At 35.6% G+C, this 16285-nt stretch overlaps 1 protein-coding gene and 1 pseudogene across 19 annotated transcripts in view; one reads left to right on the top strand and one right to left on the bottom strand.

Moving 5' to 3' along the window:
- Positions 1-206: 206 nt before the first annotated feature.
- Positions 207-16285, bottom strand: part of PPIP5K2 (diphosphoinositol pentakisphosphate kinase 2) — a 78287-nt gene continuing 62208 nt past the window's right edge. For 8 of the 19 annotated variants that reach the window (XM_047729333.1, XM_047729338.1, XM_047729337.1 and 5 more), the window contains 3 exons: positions 12066-12206; positions 7962-8087; positions 207-412 (listed from right to left, as the gene is read on the bottom strand). In XM_047729333.1, coding sequence (XP_047585289.1) covers positions 300-412; positions 7962-8087; positions 12066-12206 — 380 coding nt within the window. In that variant the 3' untranslated portion in view covers positions 207-299. Of the gene's footprint in view, positions 413-7961; positions 8088-12065; positions 12207-13818; positions 13879-15718; positions 15782-16285 lie in introns of all 19 variants that reach the window. The other 11 variants (XM_047729329.1, XM_047729328.1, XM_047729332.1 and 8 more) reach the window with 2 other exon arrangements.
- LOC125099840 (profilin-1-like) lies at positions 4015-4816 on the top strand (annotated as a pseudogene).

Raw genomic sequence — 16285 nt, 5'->3', positions numbered from 1 at the left:
CAAAGGTACACCGTAAACATAACATTAAGAATGACAGACCTACCTTGCTATAACTTTTGGTACTCATAAAATGTTAATAAACATTGTCTTAAACATTTCAAGATCATGAGAAAAGTTCCTTACCTGAATATATACAAAGAATTCTCTAGATTTAACATATTCTAAAATGAATTCAGAGATGTATAAGAGAAACATAAGCTACTTGCTTTGACAGTTTTCAGTCAAGGTTTATTATGTGTCCTTTTCTATTGAACATATGACTTTTATATATTTAAGGAGTTCCAGCTTCTGCTAAGATTTCATTTCTTTTTCCCAGTGGTCTTTTTGTGTTCATGCATTTCTGTTTTGTTAGTTATATTCTTTTTTCGAGATGAGGTATTAGGAACAACTGCATTAGAAGGTCCGCTGGTAGCTATACAAAAAAAGAAAACTATTGCTTAGATTTTCACAAGAATTCATGTTCAAATAATACTGCTAAGTGATAAAATAATTATAATTGTGATGTAAATGAAACATTATAAACATTCAACAGAGCATTTTTAACCTTTTAACTTTTTAGAATTCAACACGAATACAAAAAAGTAATTTCAGGGCGCCTGGGTGGCTTAGTGGGTTAAGCCGCTGCCTTCAGCTCAGGTCATGATCTCGGGGTCCTGGGATCGAGTCCCGCATCGGGCTCTCTGCTCAGCAGGGAGCTTGCTTCCCTCTCTCTCTCTCTCTCTGCCTGCCTCTCCATCTACTTGTGATCTCTCTCTGTCAAATAAATAAATAAAATCTTAAAAAAAAAAAAGTAATTTCAATGGGCCATGTTCACAAAAAATTTCTCTTTTCACTCTACATTCTTCCTAGAAAACTAATTTATTCATCATTTTTAACTACTATCTATTGTGCTAATGATCTTCAAATGTACACTCTGGTCCCAGATCTTTTCCCTTACTTCAAGATTTGTATATCCTGTATATTCCAATAGAAATCTCTGTATAGGTAATTGACAGGAAACATAAACTTAATATGTTTAAAACTCATCATATCCCTAAAAACATCTATTTTCTACTCTATCTTTTATGTCATCACTATTTAAAAAGCCTGAAGATGGGGTGCCTGGGTGGCTCAGTTGGTTAAGCATCTGACTCGAGTTCAGGTCATGATCTCAGGGTCCTCCCTGCTCAGTGGGAAGCCCGCTTCTCCCTCCCCTCCCCCTGCTTGTGTGCTCTTTGTCAAATAAATAAATAAAATCTTTTACAAAAAAATAAAAATCTGAAGGTTAGAAAACTACAGACATTCATGATTTAGAATTCATTCTTCTATATCCAAATGAAAATCAAGCCCTAATGAGTTACTAAAAAATTATTCTAAGCCAGATTATACTTTCCGGTCCAGATGGGAAGCTTCTGTAACACCAATTCTTCTGCAGATAACAAGTATAAACTCAAGATAAAATATAAAAAACAACTATTTGAAGACCCTGCAGAGTAAACAAAAGCAGGCATACAATGGAAAAAATCAGCACTTGGAAGAAGTGCTGAGTCCCCCCAACACACATATATTTTTGAAAAAGCTTCTGGCCTTAAAAAAAAATGGGGTGCCTGGGTGCCTCAGTCAGTTGAATGCCTGACTCTTGATTTCAGCTCAGGTCATGATCTCAAGGTTGTGACCACGTTGGGCTCTGCTCTGGGTGTGGAGCCTGCTTGGGATTCTCTCTCTCCCTTTCCTTTTACCCGTCTGTTCCCCACCCTCCCAGCACCGCCCCCCCCCCCCCCCCCCCCCGTGCCCAGCCCCTAGCTCATGGTTCACAAGCTGTCGCTCTCAAAAAAAAAAAAAAAAAAAAAAAGAAAAGAAAAAAAAAAAAAAAAAAAGCTTTTGGCCTGAGGACAGTATCCAGAGTATCTAGTCTGAACCATGTACACTGACTAAAACTCCAACATAAAACTCATTCTTAGCATTAAGAACCAGAAGATAAGTATTGGAACAACTACAGCTGCTGGAAGTCAGGTGGGTGATCCCAGAAAGGGAAAGCCCCCTATTCTTTGTATAAACCCTGATCATATTTATGGCATGAGCAGGGTAAGCTCCAAGTCATCCAGCTGAGGCTAAAAGAAATGAAGTGAAATGTGAGAGGCCAATGACTTCAAGGGACACAGTTTTGCAATCTGAGTTCCGTCAAGGTTAACTCTTTGCTTTACAAGAACCCAAACAACTCAATTGTCTTGTGAGAAACATAACAAAAATAACAGTCTGGAGTTTATACATCTCATTCATAATGTCTAGGACAAAATCCAAAATTCCTCAATGTATGAAGAAACAGGAAAACATCTTTCTTCTTGAGAATGGATAAATTGATAGAGACCAATCCCGAGATCAGCCAGAGCAGTTACGCAAGAATTTTAAAGCAAGCACTTTAACTATACTCAAGAACAAAGGAAAAGGTTGCTTATAATGAATAAGAATATAGGAATATAGGAAATCTCCGAAGAGAAAAAAATTATAAGAATCAAAAAGTGTCTAAAACTAAAGAATAAATAAATATCTGAAATAATAATCTATGAGATAGGTTAACAGCAGAATGGAGAGGAAAAAGTGAACATCAATCCAAATTATTAAAAAAAAAAAAAAAAGGGGGTGCCTGGGTGGCTCAGTGGGTTAAAGCCTCTGCCTTCGGCTCGGGTCATGATTCCCAGGGTCCTGGGATTGAGGCCCGCATGGGGCTCTCTGCTCTGCAGGGAGCCTGCTTCCCCCTCTCTCTCTGCCTGACTCTCTGCCTACTTGCGATCTCTGTCTGTCAAATAAATAAATAAATAAATAAAATCTTAAAAAAAAAAAAAAAAAAAGTCCTGGGCAGGCTTGCCATAGTCAAACTGCTGAGACTTTGTCAAAGATAAAGGGAAAATACTCAAAGCAGGCAGAAAAAAAATAATTCATTAATCCACAGCATACACTGGAACAATTCAAATTAGCAAATACTTCTTATCAGAAACAATGGGAACCAGAAAATGGGAACACCACCTTTTAAATGCTGAAAACAGTAACAACAACAAACGAACAAACAAAACACTTTCTTCCTAGAATTGTCTATCCAGCAAAACTACTTTCCAGGAATAAAGGTGAAATAAAGACTTTTTCAAATACAGAAACAGATCTGCAGTATAAGAAATGCTAAAAAGATTCAGGTTGAAAGCAAAACCAGATGGAAACAAAGACTTAGAAAAAAAAATAAAAACTGATATGGCTAACGTGTGGATAAATAAAAGACTTTTTTTCTCTTCTTAATTTCTTTAAAATACATATATGACTACTTAAAACAAATATTCCAACACTATATTATAGCCTTTATAATATATGTGGAAGTAACACACATAGATAACTATGTGTTAAGGATGAGAGGAGAGGAAGGTAAACGAACCTATAGTTGCAACGCTTCGCACATTTTGAGTATAAAATTATCTCTAAGTAGACCATGAAAAGTGAGAGATGCGTATTTACAGCTGCCAATAAAAGAATAATTCAAAAAGATAAAGCTAAGGGGTGCCTGGGTGGCTCAGTGGGTTAAGCCGCTGCCTTTGGCTCAGGTCATGATCTCAGGGTCCTGGGATCGAGCCCCGCATCGGGCTCTCTGCTCAGCAGGGAGCCTGCTTCCCTTCTTCTCTCTCTGCCTGCCTCTCTGCCTGCTTGTGATCTCTCTCTCTGTCAAATAAATAAATAAAATCTTTAAAAAAAAAAAAAAAGATAAAGCTAAAAAGTTAATAGATAAGTTAAAATAAAATACTAAAAAATACTAAATTAATACAAAACAAGGCAAAAAAGAATAACAATCAGAATATATAAACAAAATATAATAAAATAGTAGATCTAACCCAACCATATCAATAATTACAATGTTAATGAATTATAAACATTTCAACTATATTGTTAGAATGGGTTTTTTTAAAAAGCCAAATGTATGTTGCCTACAACAACAACAACAACAAAATTTCTTAAATACAAGGACACAGCAGAGAGCAGAGTCGAGGTCTGGAGGGCAGCACGCCCCGAGCTCTCTGCCTACCCTCGCATGTCAGCCGGAGGCCCAGGGGCCCAGGTGGACCCCAGCAGCAGCAGCGCCCAGAGCAGCCCCAGCAGCAGAGCCATGGCCGGGTGGAACACCTACATCTACAACCTCATGGTGGACGGGACCTGTCAGGACGCGGCCATCGTGGCCTATAAGGACTTGCCCTCCATCTGGGCCGAGGTCCCTCGGAAAACCTTCATCAGCATCATGCCAGCTGAGGTTGGTGTCCTGGTTGGCAAAGACTGGTCAAGTTTTTTCGTGAACGGGCTGACACCTGGAGGCCAGAAATGTCCTGTTATCCGGGACTCACTGCTGCAGGACGGGGAATTTACCATGCATCTTCGTACCAAGAGCACCAGTGGAGCCCCCACTTTCAACATCACTGTCACCATGACTGCCAAGACGCTAGTCCTGCTGATGGGCAAAGAATGTGTCCATGGTGGTTTGATCAACAAGAAATGCTATGGAAGTGGCCTCCCACCAGCGTTGTTCCCAGTACTGACCTCATCCGTCCTTGCCCCCCACCACTCACCATGGCTTTTGTACCCCTCTCCTTCCCAGACATACAGATAACACCATTTTTATTTTGGGGGCTATTATCCCACACCCCTTATTGCTGCCAAAACCACATGGGCTGGGGCTGGGGCTAGATGGACAGACACCCCCCCCTACTCAAACCCCTCCTGTGTGTATGGTTGGAAAACTTTTTTTGTTTTTTGGGGTTTTATTTTCTGAATAAAAAGATTCTACTAAAAAAAAAAAAAAAAAAAAGAAGACACAGACTATTTGTAAAATACTCCATGCATACAGTAAGCATGAGAAATGTGAAGTAGCAAAATTCACAACAGATTAAACAAACTTGAAGACAAACCATTACTAGGAATCAGAGGAAAATTTCATGATGAGAAATGAGTCAATACATTAGGAAGTCATATCAAATATGTAGGTACATAATAAAAAAGCTTCAAAGCACAGAATAAAAACTGACTGAATTAAAGGTAGAAATAGACAATTCCACAGTTGAGTGAAAATTGCTCTCTAAGCAATTGATACAACAGTGAGAAACTTTCCTCCTATGCACCTGTTCCCACCCCTCAAAATGGTAAAGACACAGAAGATCTGAATATGATTATCAGCAATTCTGACCTAATGGGTACTGATAGAACATTACATTACTGAACTATAGAATAAAATTTCTTTTCTAGTGCTCTTGATACATTTAAGATGTACCAAGTCCAAATGGTAAGCCATAAAAAAGTTTCACATTTAAAAGACTGCAATCCACGTATGTTACAAAACAGCATATGTTTTATAAATGCTAGCAATGAAACAAGGAATTAGTAACAAGATCAAATCCCCACCCCCCAAATATTTAGAAATTAACCAATATGTTTCTAAATACTCCATGACTCAAAGAATAAATCACAATGTAAATTAGAAAATATTTTTAACTGAATGAGAATGAAAATAAAATTTAACTTTTGTGAGGTGTAGCTAAAAGAGGGAAATTTACAGCTTTAAATGTTTATATAGTAAGAGAAGAAATGTCTCACAAAAAGTGATTTAGAAACTAGAAATAGAAAATAAATATAAAATAAGTAGAAGGAAGAAAATATTAAAGAGTGGAAATCAATGAAATATAAAACAAACAGCTAAAATCTAGCTCTTTGAAAACACCAATAGAATGGATAATTCCCTAGTAAGGGTAATAGAGAAAAAAAAAAAGCCACAACACAAATTATCAGTATCATGAATTATAGAAGTTATTACCACATTCATTAAAAGGATAATAAAGTAACAAGAAAGTTGACAACTTAGATAAAATGAACAAATTCCTTGAAAACTACAAGTTATCAAAGCCATCACTAAAATGAAACAGAAAATTAATTCTATCAAAATTTAAGAAATACCCATCTTACAAAAACTCATTCAGAAAATAGAAAGAGGAAGAAATACTACCCAAATCATTTCATGAAGCCAGAATCAACCTGATACCAAAATCTAAAAGATATTACAAAAACAAAACAAAACAAAAAACCCAACTACAGACCAGTCACTGTCTTTCACAAATGCAGGTGCCCAAATCATCAAAGTCAAAGTGAATTCAGCAACATATAAATAAATTATTCATCATGACCAAGTAAGGTTTATCCCAGAAATGCAAGATTGGCTTTTAGTGGCTTCTATTTGGAAAGTCAAATACAATACCATTTCATCATTATTTAAAAATGCTTATGAAATAATGCATTTATTATGTGTCTAATATATAGAGAACAACAATGTACCATGATTCAAAGAGTATTCAGGTCCGAGGCCTACCAATTAACAGTTATATGAACAGGAGTAAGTCACAACCTCTCCTGTAACTTTTCATCCATAATGGCATGGCCATGGGCCATGTTTAGAAATATAAGAGTAAAAAAGCTCTTTGCAGCATAAAAAACTATATAAATGTTAGCTTTGAGTTATATATGGAATATACCATAATTTATATTTAAGATACTCAGATATTAAGTTTTATATTTAAGATTATATTTAAGATTTCAGCTGTCTATACCTGCATATTCTGATTATTTAGAATGTACTAAGTTTAAATATATTTAAGATATTGTCTTTAACTTATTAAAGCCTGATAATCTGACAAAGCTATAATTAGGTATAAATATCAAGTCAGTAGTGGAGTGTCATCAGAGCTCTTGTTTTGGTAATCCTAGAAATATCACCAGTGGAGGGGGCTGGATTGGGTCTTCAAGAGTGGGAAGTAATGGGAGAACATTTTAGAAGAAGAAAAATGACTTGAGTATCACAGGGATTTATTTGGGGGGAAGTGAAGAGAACAGTTTGCAACACTGTGACAATAACAGCAGCTAACATTTAGTGAGTGTTTACTGCGTGTGTCAAGTACTTTATAATATTATTGGATTCATTTCTGACAACCTTTAAGAGGCACTATTACCTTGATGTTATGACTATGAAACCAAGAATCAGGGAAGTTAAGTAACATACCCAAGATCATACAGCTAACAAGTAGTAGAGTTGAGATTTTAATCTAGGTTCCTCCCACTCCCAAGCACGAACTGTTAACCAAAAGAATATTTGAGTGCACTAACATGAGGCAAAGAATTAAGAGATTTCCAGTGAGGATACAGTCAAAAACTCAGAGCTGCCTAGAATTCTCTGAAGAAAAGAAGTATAGGTTAAGAAAAAAAGAACAGCTGAATGTCCTTATTTAGTATAGGAAAGTAGGAAGAAGGACCCTCAAACAAGAAGAGTAGAAGAATCAGATAAAGGTAAAATGCACCAAGACAGAGTACACTGTGGAAGTCAGAATAAGATACAGTTTCAGGAAGGCTCAATCACACAATCAAATATGCCCAAAACTAAAAACAGAAAAAAGTTGGGGCACTTGGCTGGGTCAGTTGGTAGAGCATGACTCTTGATCCTGGGGTTGTGAGTTCAAGCCCCAGCTTGAGTACATTACTTAAAAAAATAAAATCTTGAAAAAACCACACACACACACACAAAAGGAAACAAACAGAAAAAAGTTGATAAAAGATAGTTGAATTTGGTATTCTTACCATTAGACTGAGAATGGAAAATTAAGACACTGTAAAGGAAGACAAAAAAATTTCATATAAAAGGACTAAAATAATGCCTAGGCTCAAAAGAAAAGCAAAAGTTCATAAGTTAGTTTGCAGAAACATGTTAAGTATGAAATAATTTTTATTAACAGATACAGGGGTGGGAGAGCCAAAAGAGAAAAAAAATACAAATACATCAATGGACTACCGTAACAGTTTTTAACTCTAGGAATTGTAATGATCTTTCGTAAAAATAGATTTTAAACTCAAAAAGCAAGCTATTTTTACTCCTCTGATTGCTATACAGAATCCATAAATTCACAAGTAGTCCTAACCTGGCTTGCTGCTTGCTTTCATACCCTTTAAGGTAGCTGGTGGTGTTGGGAGGATCTTTGCAGGTGTATAAGTATTTAAAGTTATTTTTCTTCTCATTACTGGGCTGGAACGTGAAGCTGCAGAGGCTGAAAGAAAAAAAAAACACAACAGATATGGCAGTTCAGTAATTTCCTGCCAAGTCTTTACATTTTAGAAGTTTCTAATGACATATTTAGTGGACTTATAAATACACATTACAGGAAAAAATAAACAATGTAAGGTTTAGAGAGTAAATTCAGCAAAATCATCATTCCTATAAAAAGTTCTCTCATGCTCTTAGCCAAATAGATGTTTTGTTTCTACTGTAAATAATAAGCATTTAACAGTATTTACTAAAGGTATGCCAAGGGGCGTCTGGGTGACTCAGTTGGTTGGGCGGCTGCCTTCAGCTCTGGTCATGGTCCTGGAGTACTGGGATCAAGTCCCACACAGGGCTCCCAGCTCCATGGGGAGTCTGCTTCTCCCTCTGACCTACTCCTCTCTCACGTTCTCTCTCACTGTCTCTCTCTCAAATAAATAAATAAAAATCTTTAAAGGTATGCCAACAAGAATAGAGCAAAAGACATAATTTTATCCTGCCCTGATAGAAACTCAAGATTCTTAAGGGATGGCGGAGAGCTTATGACACTTTTATTGCCTGATTAAAAAAAAAAGACAGGGTGCCAAATTGTTTTCCCTTAAAAATATGAGGTGGAGATTAAGGGATAGTTAATTCATGAACACTATGGTCTATTAAACTATTCTGGTTAAGAATAAATTAATATGATTATAAGTAATAAATCAAATTGTCTTCCTCTATTACCTAATTGAGATTTATCTTAATGCAAGGGAATTTTAAAGATTTTTTTTCTTTCTAATCAAGGTGGGGCAATTAAGAGGTGTAAAAAGGAAAAGTAGGGATAATTCTTAAGTATAAGCTTCTCTGGGGAAGGATAGGCCAGAGCTGGTTAGCTACTGGCACAAGCTTCTGAGTTCCCAACCCAAAGGAGGCAGAGTTAACAAAATACAGATTTGCCTGTTTTTGTGATTTTGGGGGGGGAGCACCTGATAGCAATAAACAGCATGTCTCTGAAAAATATGTGGGTCAATTACACCAACTGTGCCTTAGATGGCTGATATCTATCTACACTGAATGAATATAAATCCCATTGGTGGAAGCTCCAAGTAGTCATTAATGACATAATACACAAATGAAGAAAAAATCCTTAAAGTACCATGTAAAGCACTACATTGCTACCAAGCTCTTTCCCGCTTGCATATTTTCATCCTGTTAACTTCCTTCTTTAACTTATCCAATTAGCATTTCCACACCTCCTCCCCATCAGATATTGTTAGTGTCCCATTTTAAGCTATCTACTAGTTAGCACAAAATTAAATTTGTCCTAAGTGAGGAAAAAGACTTTCTGAGTGACAGAGGATTAACAATGTCCGCTTCTTTATTATAAACAGCACAAAATCAATATAGTCTACATCATGATACAAATTCCTTGACCGTTCAGGAAATTAAGTATAAGTAATGTAAATATACTGTGATTACTATTAATTCTGCAGTTACAGTATAAAATACTAAATAAAAAAAGTCAGTCAGATAACTTTTATTTTAATTGGCATCTATTTTCTTTACTATTCAAAAAGAATGAAAAAACCATATACTTTAGAAGACCTGGGTTTTAGTCTTGCTTGACCACTAACTGCTTGATTTCCTCAATGGTATTCTAAGTTTTTTTCTTTAAACAGTAAATTTTTCCCAAATGAAATCTTAAACAAAATGGATGAAAAGAGATACTCTGGTTGAAGCAGCCATGCAAGACATAAGGCCTAACCATTCAGCATCGTCATCCTCATAGAATCTCCAAAAGCTCTTGGGAATACAGACTGAAGACCAAAGAACCAGATGGACTCTAAGGTTTATCCAATTCTATGAACTGTGTTAACTGTATTTACGTTCTCCTCTAGTTCCCTTAGTAAGCAACGGCAGGAAATTTTAAGAGAGCTACAGGTTGGGGTACAACTTGTATCCATGATACAGAGAAGAGCTAATCTGAACTGGAAAAGGAATTTGATATCCTTCTTTTCATTAATATACCTCAATAATATACTCTGATGAACTGAATTCACTAACCCCAGAAATAAAGCCAACATAATATAACAGCATCACAGAAATGAATGTACCTTCAAAGATGATCCTTTTGTAAATATTCCACAATTCTCTTTCCAAAAAAACCCAGAAGTCATTATTGCTATTTTCCTTAAGTCATTCACTGAAAATCTTCTAACGTCTAAATAGCATTGATATCTATCCTAAGTTCTAATTTAATAATCAGAATCTTTCTTTCATCTCTATTTTAAGATCATAAATCCTTAGCCCAGGGAAGAAGTGAAACATCAAGTATAAAGAGGGTAAAGGGTAAATGAGAATTCATTCAGGTTCTCTACTGCAATCTGAGGAAAAGCACTGTCCATTCTATCAGCTAACAGAGAAGAAAGGCATCTGAACATGCTTTGTTTTCCTAACTTTGATTTCACGGAGCTTAAGAAGTTACTTCATTTGCAGTATTATTAGTTCCCAGAATCAGAAAAATTCATATGAAAACTCTGAAATTAAAACCTACTTCCTAAAACCATTTCTAAAAGTATTTTAGAATGCCCTGATATCTCTCCATTATCATTAATGATTCAATGTTGACCTCTACTACCGGAAATGGAAGAAAAGGGAAGCCCACTATATTGCAGAAATGCAGGGGGCACCACTCAGACAGAATACAATGTGAACAGAACTCTCTAGAATAATACAGTGTGGTAGCCAGAGAAGAGAACCCAGCAACACGTGAAAGTGGCTTTCATTCCAAGCCCTCCCGCTTCATTCTTCAGAGAAACAGATTTACAGTATGCAACTTACGAAAAGGAGAAAGGTATACATTGAAAGTCTGTGACTTTCCAAAGATATGATTAACCCCAGCAAGATTCTTAACAGAGCAGAGCATGCTCTCCCCAAACTGTATGCTTCTTAAACTAGAAGTTCCAACATGCTGACGGATCCTATAGAGCTGAGAATGACAGCAGTCAACTGACTTCTCACACCAAAAAGGTAGCTCTACAGGTTTCCCAAAATGATGTCCCTTACAACAGTGCTAAAGAATGTGTCACCAAAAATGTGTTTTTACAAAAAATAAGTTTTGGAAAATCTAGGTATACAGCTTTCCTGACAGAAGAATCTTAGCTATTTCTACACAAATGTAACTCTATCTCTCTAAAGGGAGGGGGAACATAATAAACAGTTTCCAAACCTTCCTGAGCCGTGAATCCCTTTTCTCCATACAATGAATGAACGTTTTCAGAATATTTTCTGAAGAATGTAACTTGAAAACCCTTCTGTCCTAACCTGTTCTCTTTAGTCAAGAGTGCCTTCTCGGTCAGTATGACTACTTATCAAAGGTGTTGTGGGGATGGGCATGTGTGCCTGTGTAGGTTAATGACAAATGATATTTTGTAATTTTTAAAAAAGCTTATTATAAAATGACACACGATAAGGATGTGAAAAAAAAAAAAAAAAAGACCATGACTCTATACTATTGACTTCTATTGCTGGGTCTTATTATTTTTTTTTTTTAAGATTATTTATTTATTTATTTGACAGACAGAGATCACAAGTAGGCAGAGAAGCAGGCAGAGAGAGAGAGGAGGAAGCAGGCTCCCTGCTGAGCAGAGAGCCCGATGCGGGGCTCGATCCCAAGACCCTGGGATCATGACCTGAGCTGAAGGCAGAGGCTTAACCCACTGAGCCACCCAGGCACCCCTATTGCTAGATCTTAGATTTTTTTCTTTTTCCTTTCTGGAAGGAGAAAGATTTTTGGGAGGAGTCATGAAAAGTGCCACACTGTATAGTAATTATGCCAAAGAATTCCAAATAATCTTCCGGTATACCCCCTTTTCTCCTAAAATTCTATTCACTACCACTACTTGAGTTTGTTATTATATTTCTTTTTATATTAGGATAATATCTACTGCCACAAAATGATATAATAATAATAATAATAATAATAATAATAAAATAATTTTCCTACAAATTTCAGGGGTCTTCCTTGGAACTTCACTTGATGGAGAAGCAATGGAAGCAAGAAATTCATCCACCTGCTTTAAAGACAGGGCATTGTGAAGAGTCTCTAGAGGACAAATAGATGGTACCATGGAATACAATTCAAAGCCTGAAAAAAAGAAAGAAAAAAATGTGGATATTTAAAAAAATCATTACATATGAAGGAAGACAACGACTGCTTAGAACTATGCGGGTTAGGTCTTTCCAATCTATCACATGCAAACACATGAGATCTCTGAAGTCATGACGCCAGATGCTATGCGATATGCGATTGGAACGAGATGTGACAAAGATTTCATTTCAAATGTAATCACATAGTATAGCATGCACACAATTTCATTCTATATTTTGGTAAAATCTGAGAATGATACTTAAAACCTGGGGGTGGGGAGAAGCAGAAAACATTATATTGTTTCAGTTTTTACTTTAAAAAATCAGGTCTACTTGAAAGGTGAGTAAGTTGATGCCATGATGTGTCCCTGATGCCAGAATGCTAAAATTAACCTCTTACTGAAGAATAATTATGTTGTAATTACTTGTGAAGAGTGATTTAAATTAGCTCTTCTAGTCATACCAAGGCCAATGACTCTCTAGTGTGACCTGTAAACAACATTCATTCATTTATGCTGAAAATGAAATTTTAAAACATTTACCTACCTTTTTGAATTAACTCAATAATGCTATTGTTGAAATTGCTAGTTGAGTAAAGTCAAGCCAAGTAAAAAGCAATACAAAATACAGACATGTTTGCATTCAACAATGGCACAGAAATACAAAAACTCCATGAAACAAATCATGCACATATATATTATTAATACCATCAGTGAAACAAAAATGCTTAAATACAGTTTTTTAAAGATAAATAGGATATAGGTTATTTGCTTTTTATATGAATAGCCTGTTCATTTAAACTTTATTCAACTGAATGGCTTTTAAAATTGCTTTCATATACAACTGAAATAATAGGTCCCTCTGCAGCTATTCTTTGCAAAATTCAAACTAATTTTCCTCCAAAGGAAATACTTTTAACACTGAGATTAAGATTTTCTATAAAGGCTAATATGATTAAATAAAAATTAAAAATCAAACTCAAATAGACTGCAAAACTCTCCGCTTCAATAGGCATGTGCTCATTTTACTTGGCTGATTGTTTACTTAATTTGGGGAGGAAAGAGTGACCCGAGAACTGCCTAAGTCTTGGCTGAAGTAGGGAAAGTATGGTTGAAAGAGAATCGAGTCTTCCTAGGAAAATAACAAAAAGGTTTATAAAACCGGTTTGTTTGATTTTTCAGGTGCAAACCAAAGCATGACGTAACATTACATATACTCAAAAACAAAACAAAACAGAAACTATACCGTAACAGCAGTTAAAGCACCTAAATTAAGCACTAAAAAATTTAGGTTTGCACAAGTATTATGTTTTTTAAAGTAGAGGATTCATGCAAATACACGCAAACCCTTTCTCGGCATTACACGAAACTTAACAATGTGCTTTTTTCCCTCCTCTCCTCAGAATGTTTTGTAAGTGTTTTGTAACAACTACTTCCTTGCATTTGCCTGTTAGATTTCCTAACAGGCAAATAACAATACAGCAAGTTCCTCTGGTGACATATTTCCCCACTTATCTTTAGTAAACTTTGCATTTAATGCACAAGGAAAGGGTTAGCGCAGCAATTTAAAAAGCCACCCTGCTGTCATGTTTAGAAGCTATGAAAACATACCACTGGAGCCTAGACATTCCACAGAGGAAACGGACCAGCACCTATAGAGGTGTAGGTGTTCTGCACAGAGGCCCAGAAAATAAGGTAAAGCACTGTCAGAAGATACTTGTTTCACCATATCCCTTGAACTAAAGATGAAGGGAGGGGTAAGTCCATGATATGTATTAAGATGGAAAGAACATAAAAGTGAGGGGAAATAAAAAGTGAAAAGAGTCAAATGACAATTCATAGGACAGATAAGACAACACAGTATTAAAAAAAAAAAAAAAAAAAAAAAAAAAGAATCTTGAAAACCCGAAAGAAACATTTCTAGAGTTGAAAGGAATGCATTTTACATGCATTAAGTCACACATGTGGATAACCCACATGTGTGGGTCTTAGCCAAAGTCTCGGCCAAAGGAATATAAAGTTACTCTAGTTTCTGCTAAATTTCACAAACTTTTTTTTTAAAGCTTCAGTAAACACAGATTCCTCCTATAAAAAAAACTTGCAATACTGGCTCATAAATACATAAGCAGTCCGCACAAAAACTACAGTCAGTCTTAAACCTGCAATGTCTCTTCTTAGGATTCTGTGACTTCTGTGTTTCTTGTGACTTCGGTTTTTCTTCTAAGAGGTTCTTACGCATGTGGGTTCTTTAGAAGCTGCAGCTGTATCAAATAAGGATCTTTTTCTTCAGAAAGTAGCATTTAAAGAGCTACAAGGGAGGGAAAGCACATTAGGCTTTAAGGCCAAATTTTCTCTTGTTTGAGGATGAGATCTTCTTACTCCAGCTCCAGGAGTGTACTGTTACTTAAGTGTGCTGTTTAAGGATCCAGACAGGCGAGAGTAACTATAAGCTGTGCTTAACCCTTTTGTTTCATAGAAGTTTTTGAAAGACCTGACTGGAGTTTTTGAAAGATTTATTTGCAGTTAAAAAGAAAAAAAAAAAAAAAAAAAAAATTCCAGGGGATCAAAGCAACTTCATTCCGAAGAAAAGCAAAAATCTGTATGTTTTCCTTTAAATTCTTTGATCCTCAGTTATTTAAAATGATCAGTAAATAATCCCTTTTGTCCCAGAAGAACAAGCTCTGTGTAAGAAAGCAGTAGTAGTGCAAGGATTCAGTTTATCAACAATGGGCACGAAACACTTTATTGTTAGCCTCAGAAATGGAATTGAATTGAATTAGCTTTCTAGATTTTCAGCTTAGTCTTCTTCCTATCGTTGAGTTCTCCAAATTTTAGCAAAAAACAGTGGTACCAAAAAAAAAACCAAAAAGCAAAAAACACCAAAACTGATTGCTTCACCATAGCAAACCATATTGCCACATGAGAACAAAGTGAGGGCTAGATGAAGTTTTCAGACTGCTCCAGACCAAACGGAGTTTTGCTTTAGACAAAGAGCCACAGATAAATGATGTTACACAGTGAAATCTGCATCTCCTAGTTCCCAAGAACTTTTCAAAGACACATCTCATTTGGCTATTTGACAAGTGTGTCTCTGTATTTCTATTAAGTAACTAAATAAAACAATCACGTGATCAGAAAACAAATTAGGAAAAAAAATTAAAATGATTAAGAATTAAAAAGAAAACAGAATACTAATTGTATTTTTAAAATTTGTGTAGACTGATCACTTGAGAAATTAGAAGGGATTTTTAGGTGCTAATTTAGTATTAAAACTCATCATCATCGTGGTCATTTAAAAGTTTGATGAGTGATGTTAAGTGATTATGTAAATTACAGCTGAAAAGGGGAGCTAGACAGTATCAATGCTTCAGGTGAGTAAGTTGGAATTATATGCCAACTGAAATTAAGAATGGAGAAATGAATGATACTGTATACCCCACAGTTTGAAATAAAAGAAAAATAAAAAAGGATGAAGCAGGGGAATATCTTTTAAAATAAAAGCAAAACGTACCATTGGTTGGGTGTCGAGCAAATGAGATAGAAAACCTTTTAACAGCAGAACCGCGTGTGGCGTCTGAGAAAGAGAAAAACAGGTACCTGAAATTCGTAACAGCTACCAAAAGAAGAACACTTAAAAAAAGAGGGAAAAAACAAATATATAAGAAGGTTAGAATTAGGTGACATGCAGAAGGGAATGAGAGAGGGTACTGGTTAAAAGTAAAATGGCTTGATGATAGAGGCAAAGTGTTTAATGAAATATACAAAAGAAAGAAAAGCGGGATGAGCCAGCAATTCTGGTAAATCTATGTTTTACTGACTTAAGTAAATTTGTGGATATATGAGAAAACATTTTAAATAAAGTTAATCCTGAAAGGGCTAATAAACATTCCTATTAACAGGCACAAGCTTCCACGAGCCTCAAAAGACAATCTGAATATTAACACTAAGGTATTTTAACAAGAGTGAGAGGCTCTCCAACTAGGGATTCTAAAATATTCTCATCCTATGTTTATTTTATAAAAGTATTGCCAAAATATTTTCTTCTACTTATAAACATTCTGTTTACTTTATTTCATTT

This window comes from Lutra lutra, chromosome 5, assembly GCF_902655055.1.
Source record: "Lutra lutra chromosome 5, mLutLut1.2, whole genome shotgun sequence".
Lineage (NCBI taxonomy): Eukaryota > Metazoa > Chordata > Mammalia > Carnivora > Mustelidae > Lutra > Lutra lutra.
Note: the sequence above shows the minus strand (reverse complement) of the source record. Positions and strands in the feature narration are given on the sequence as shown.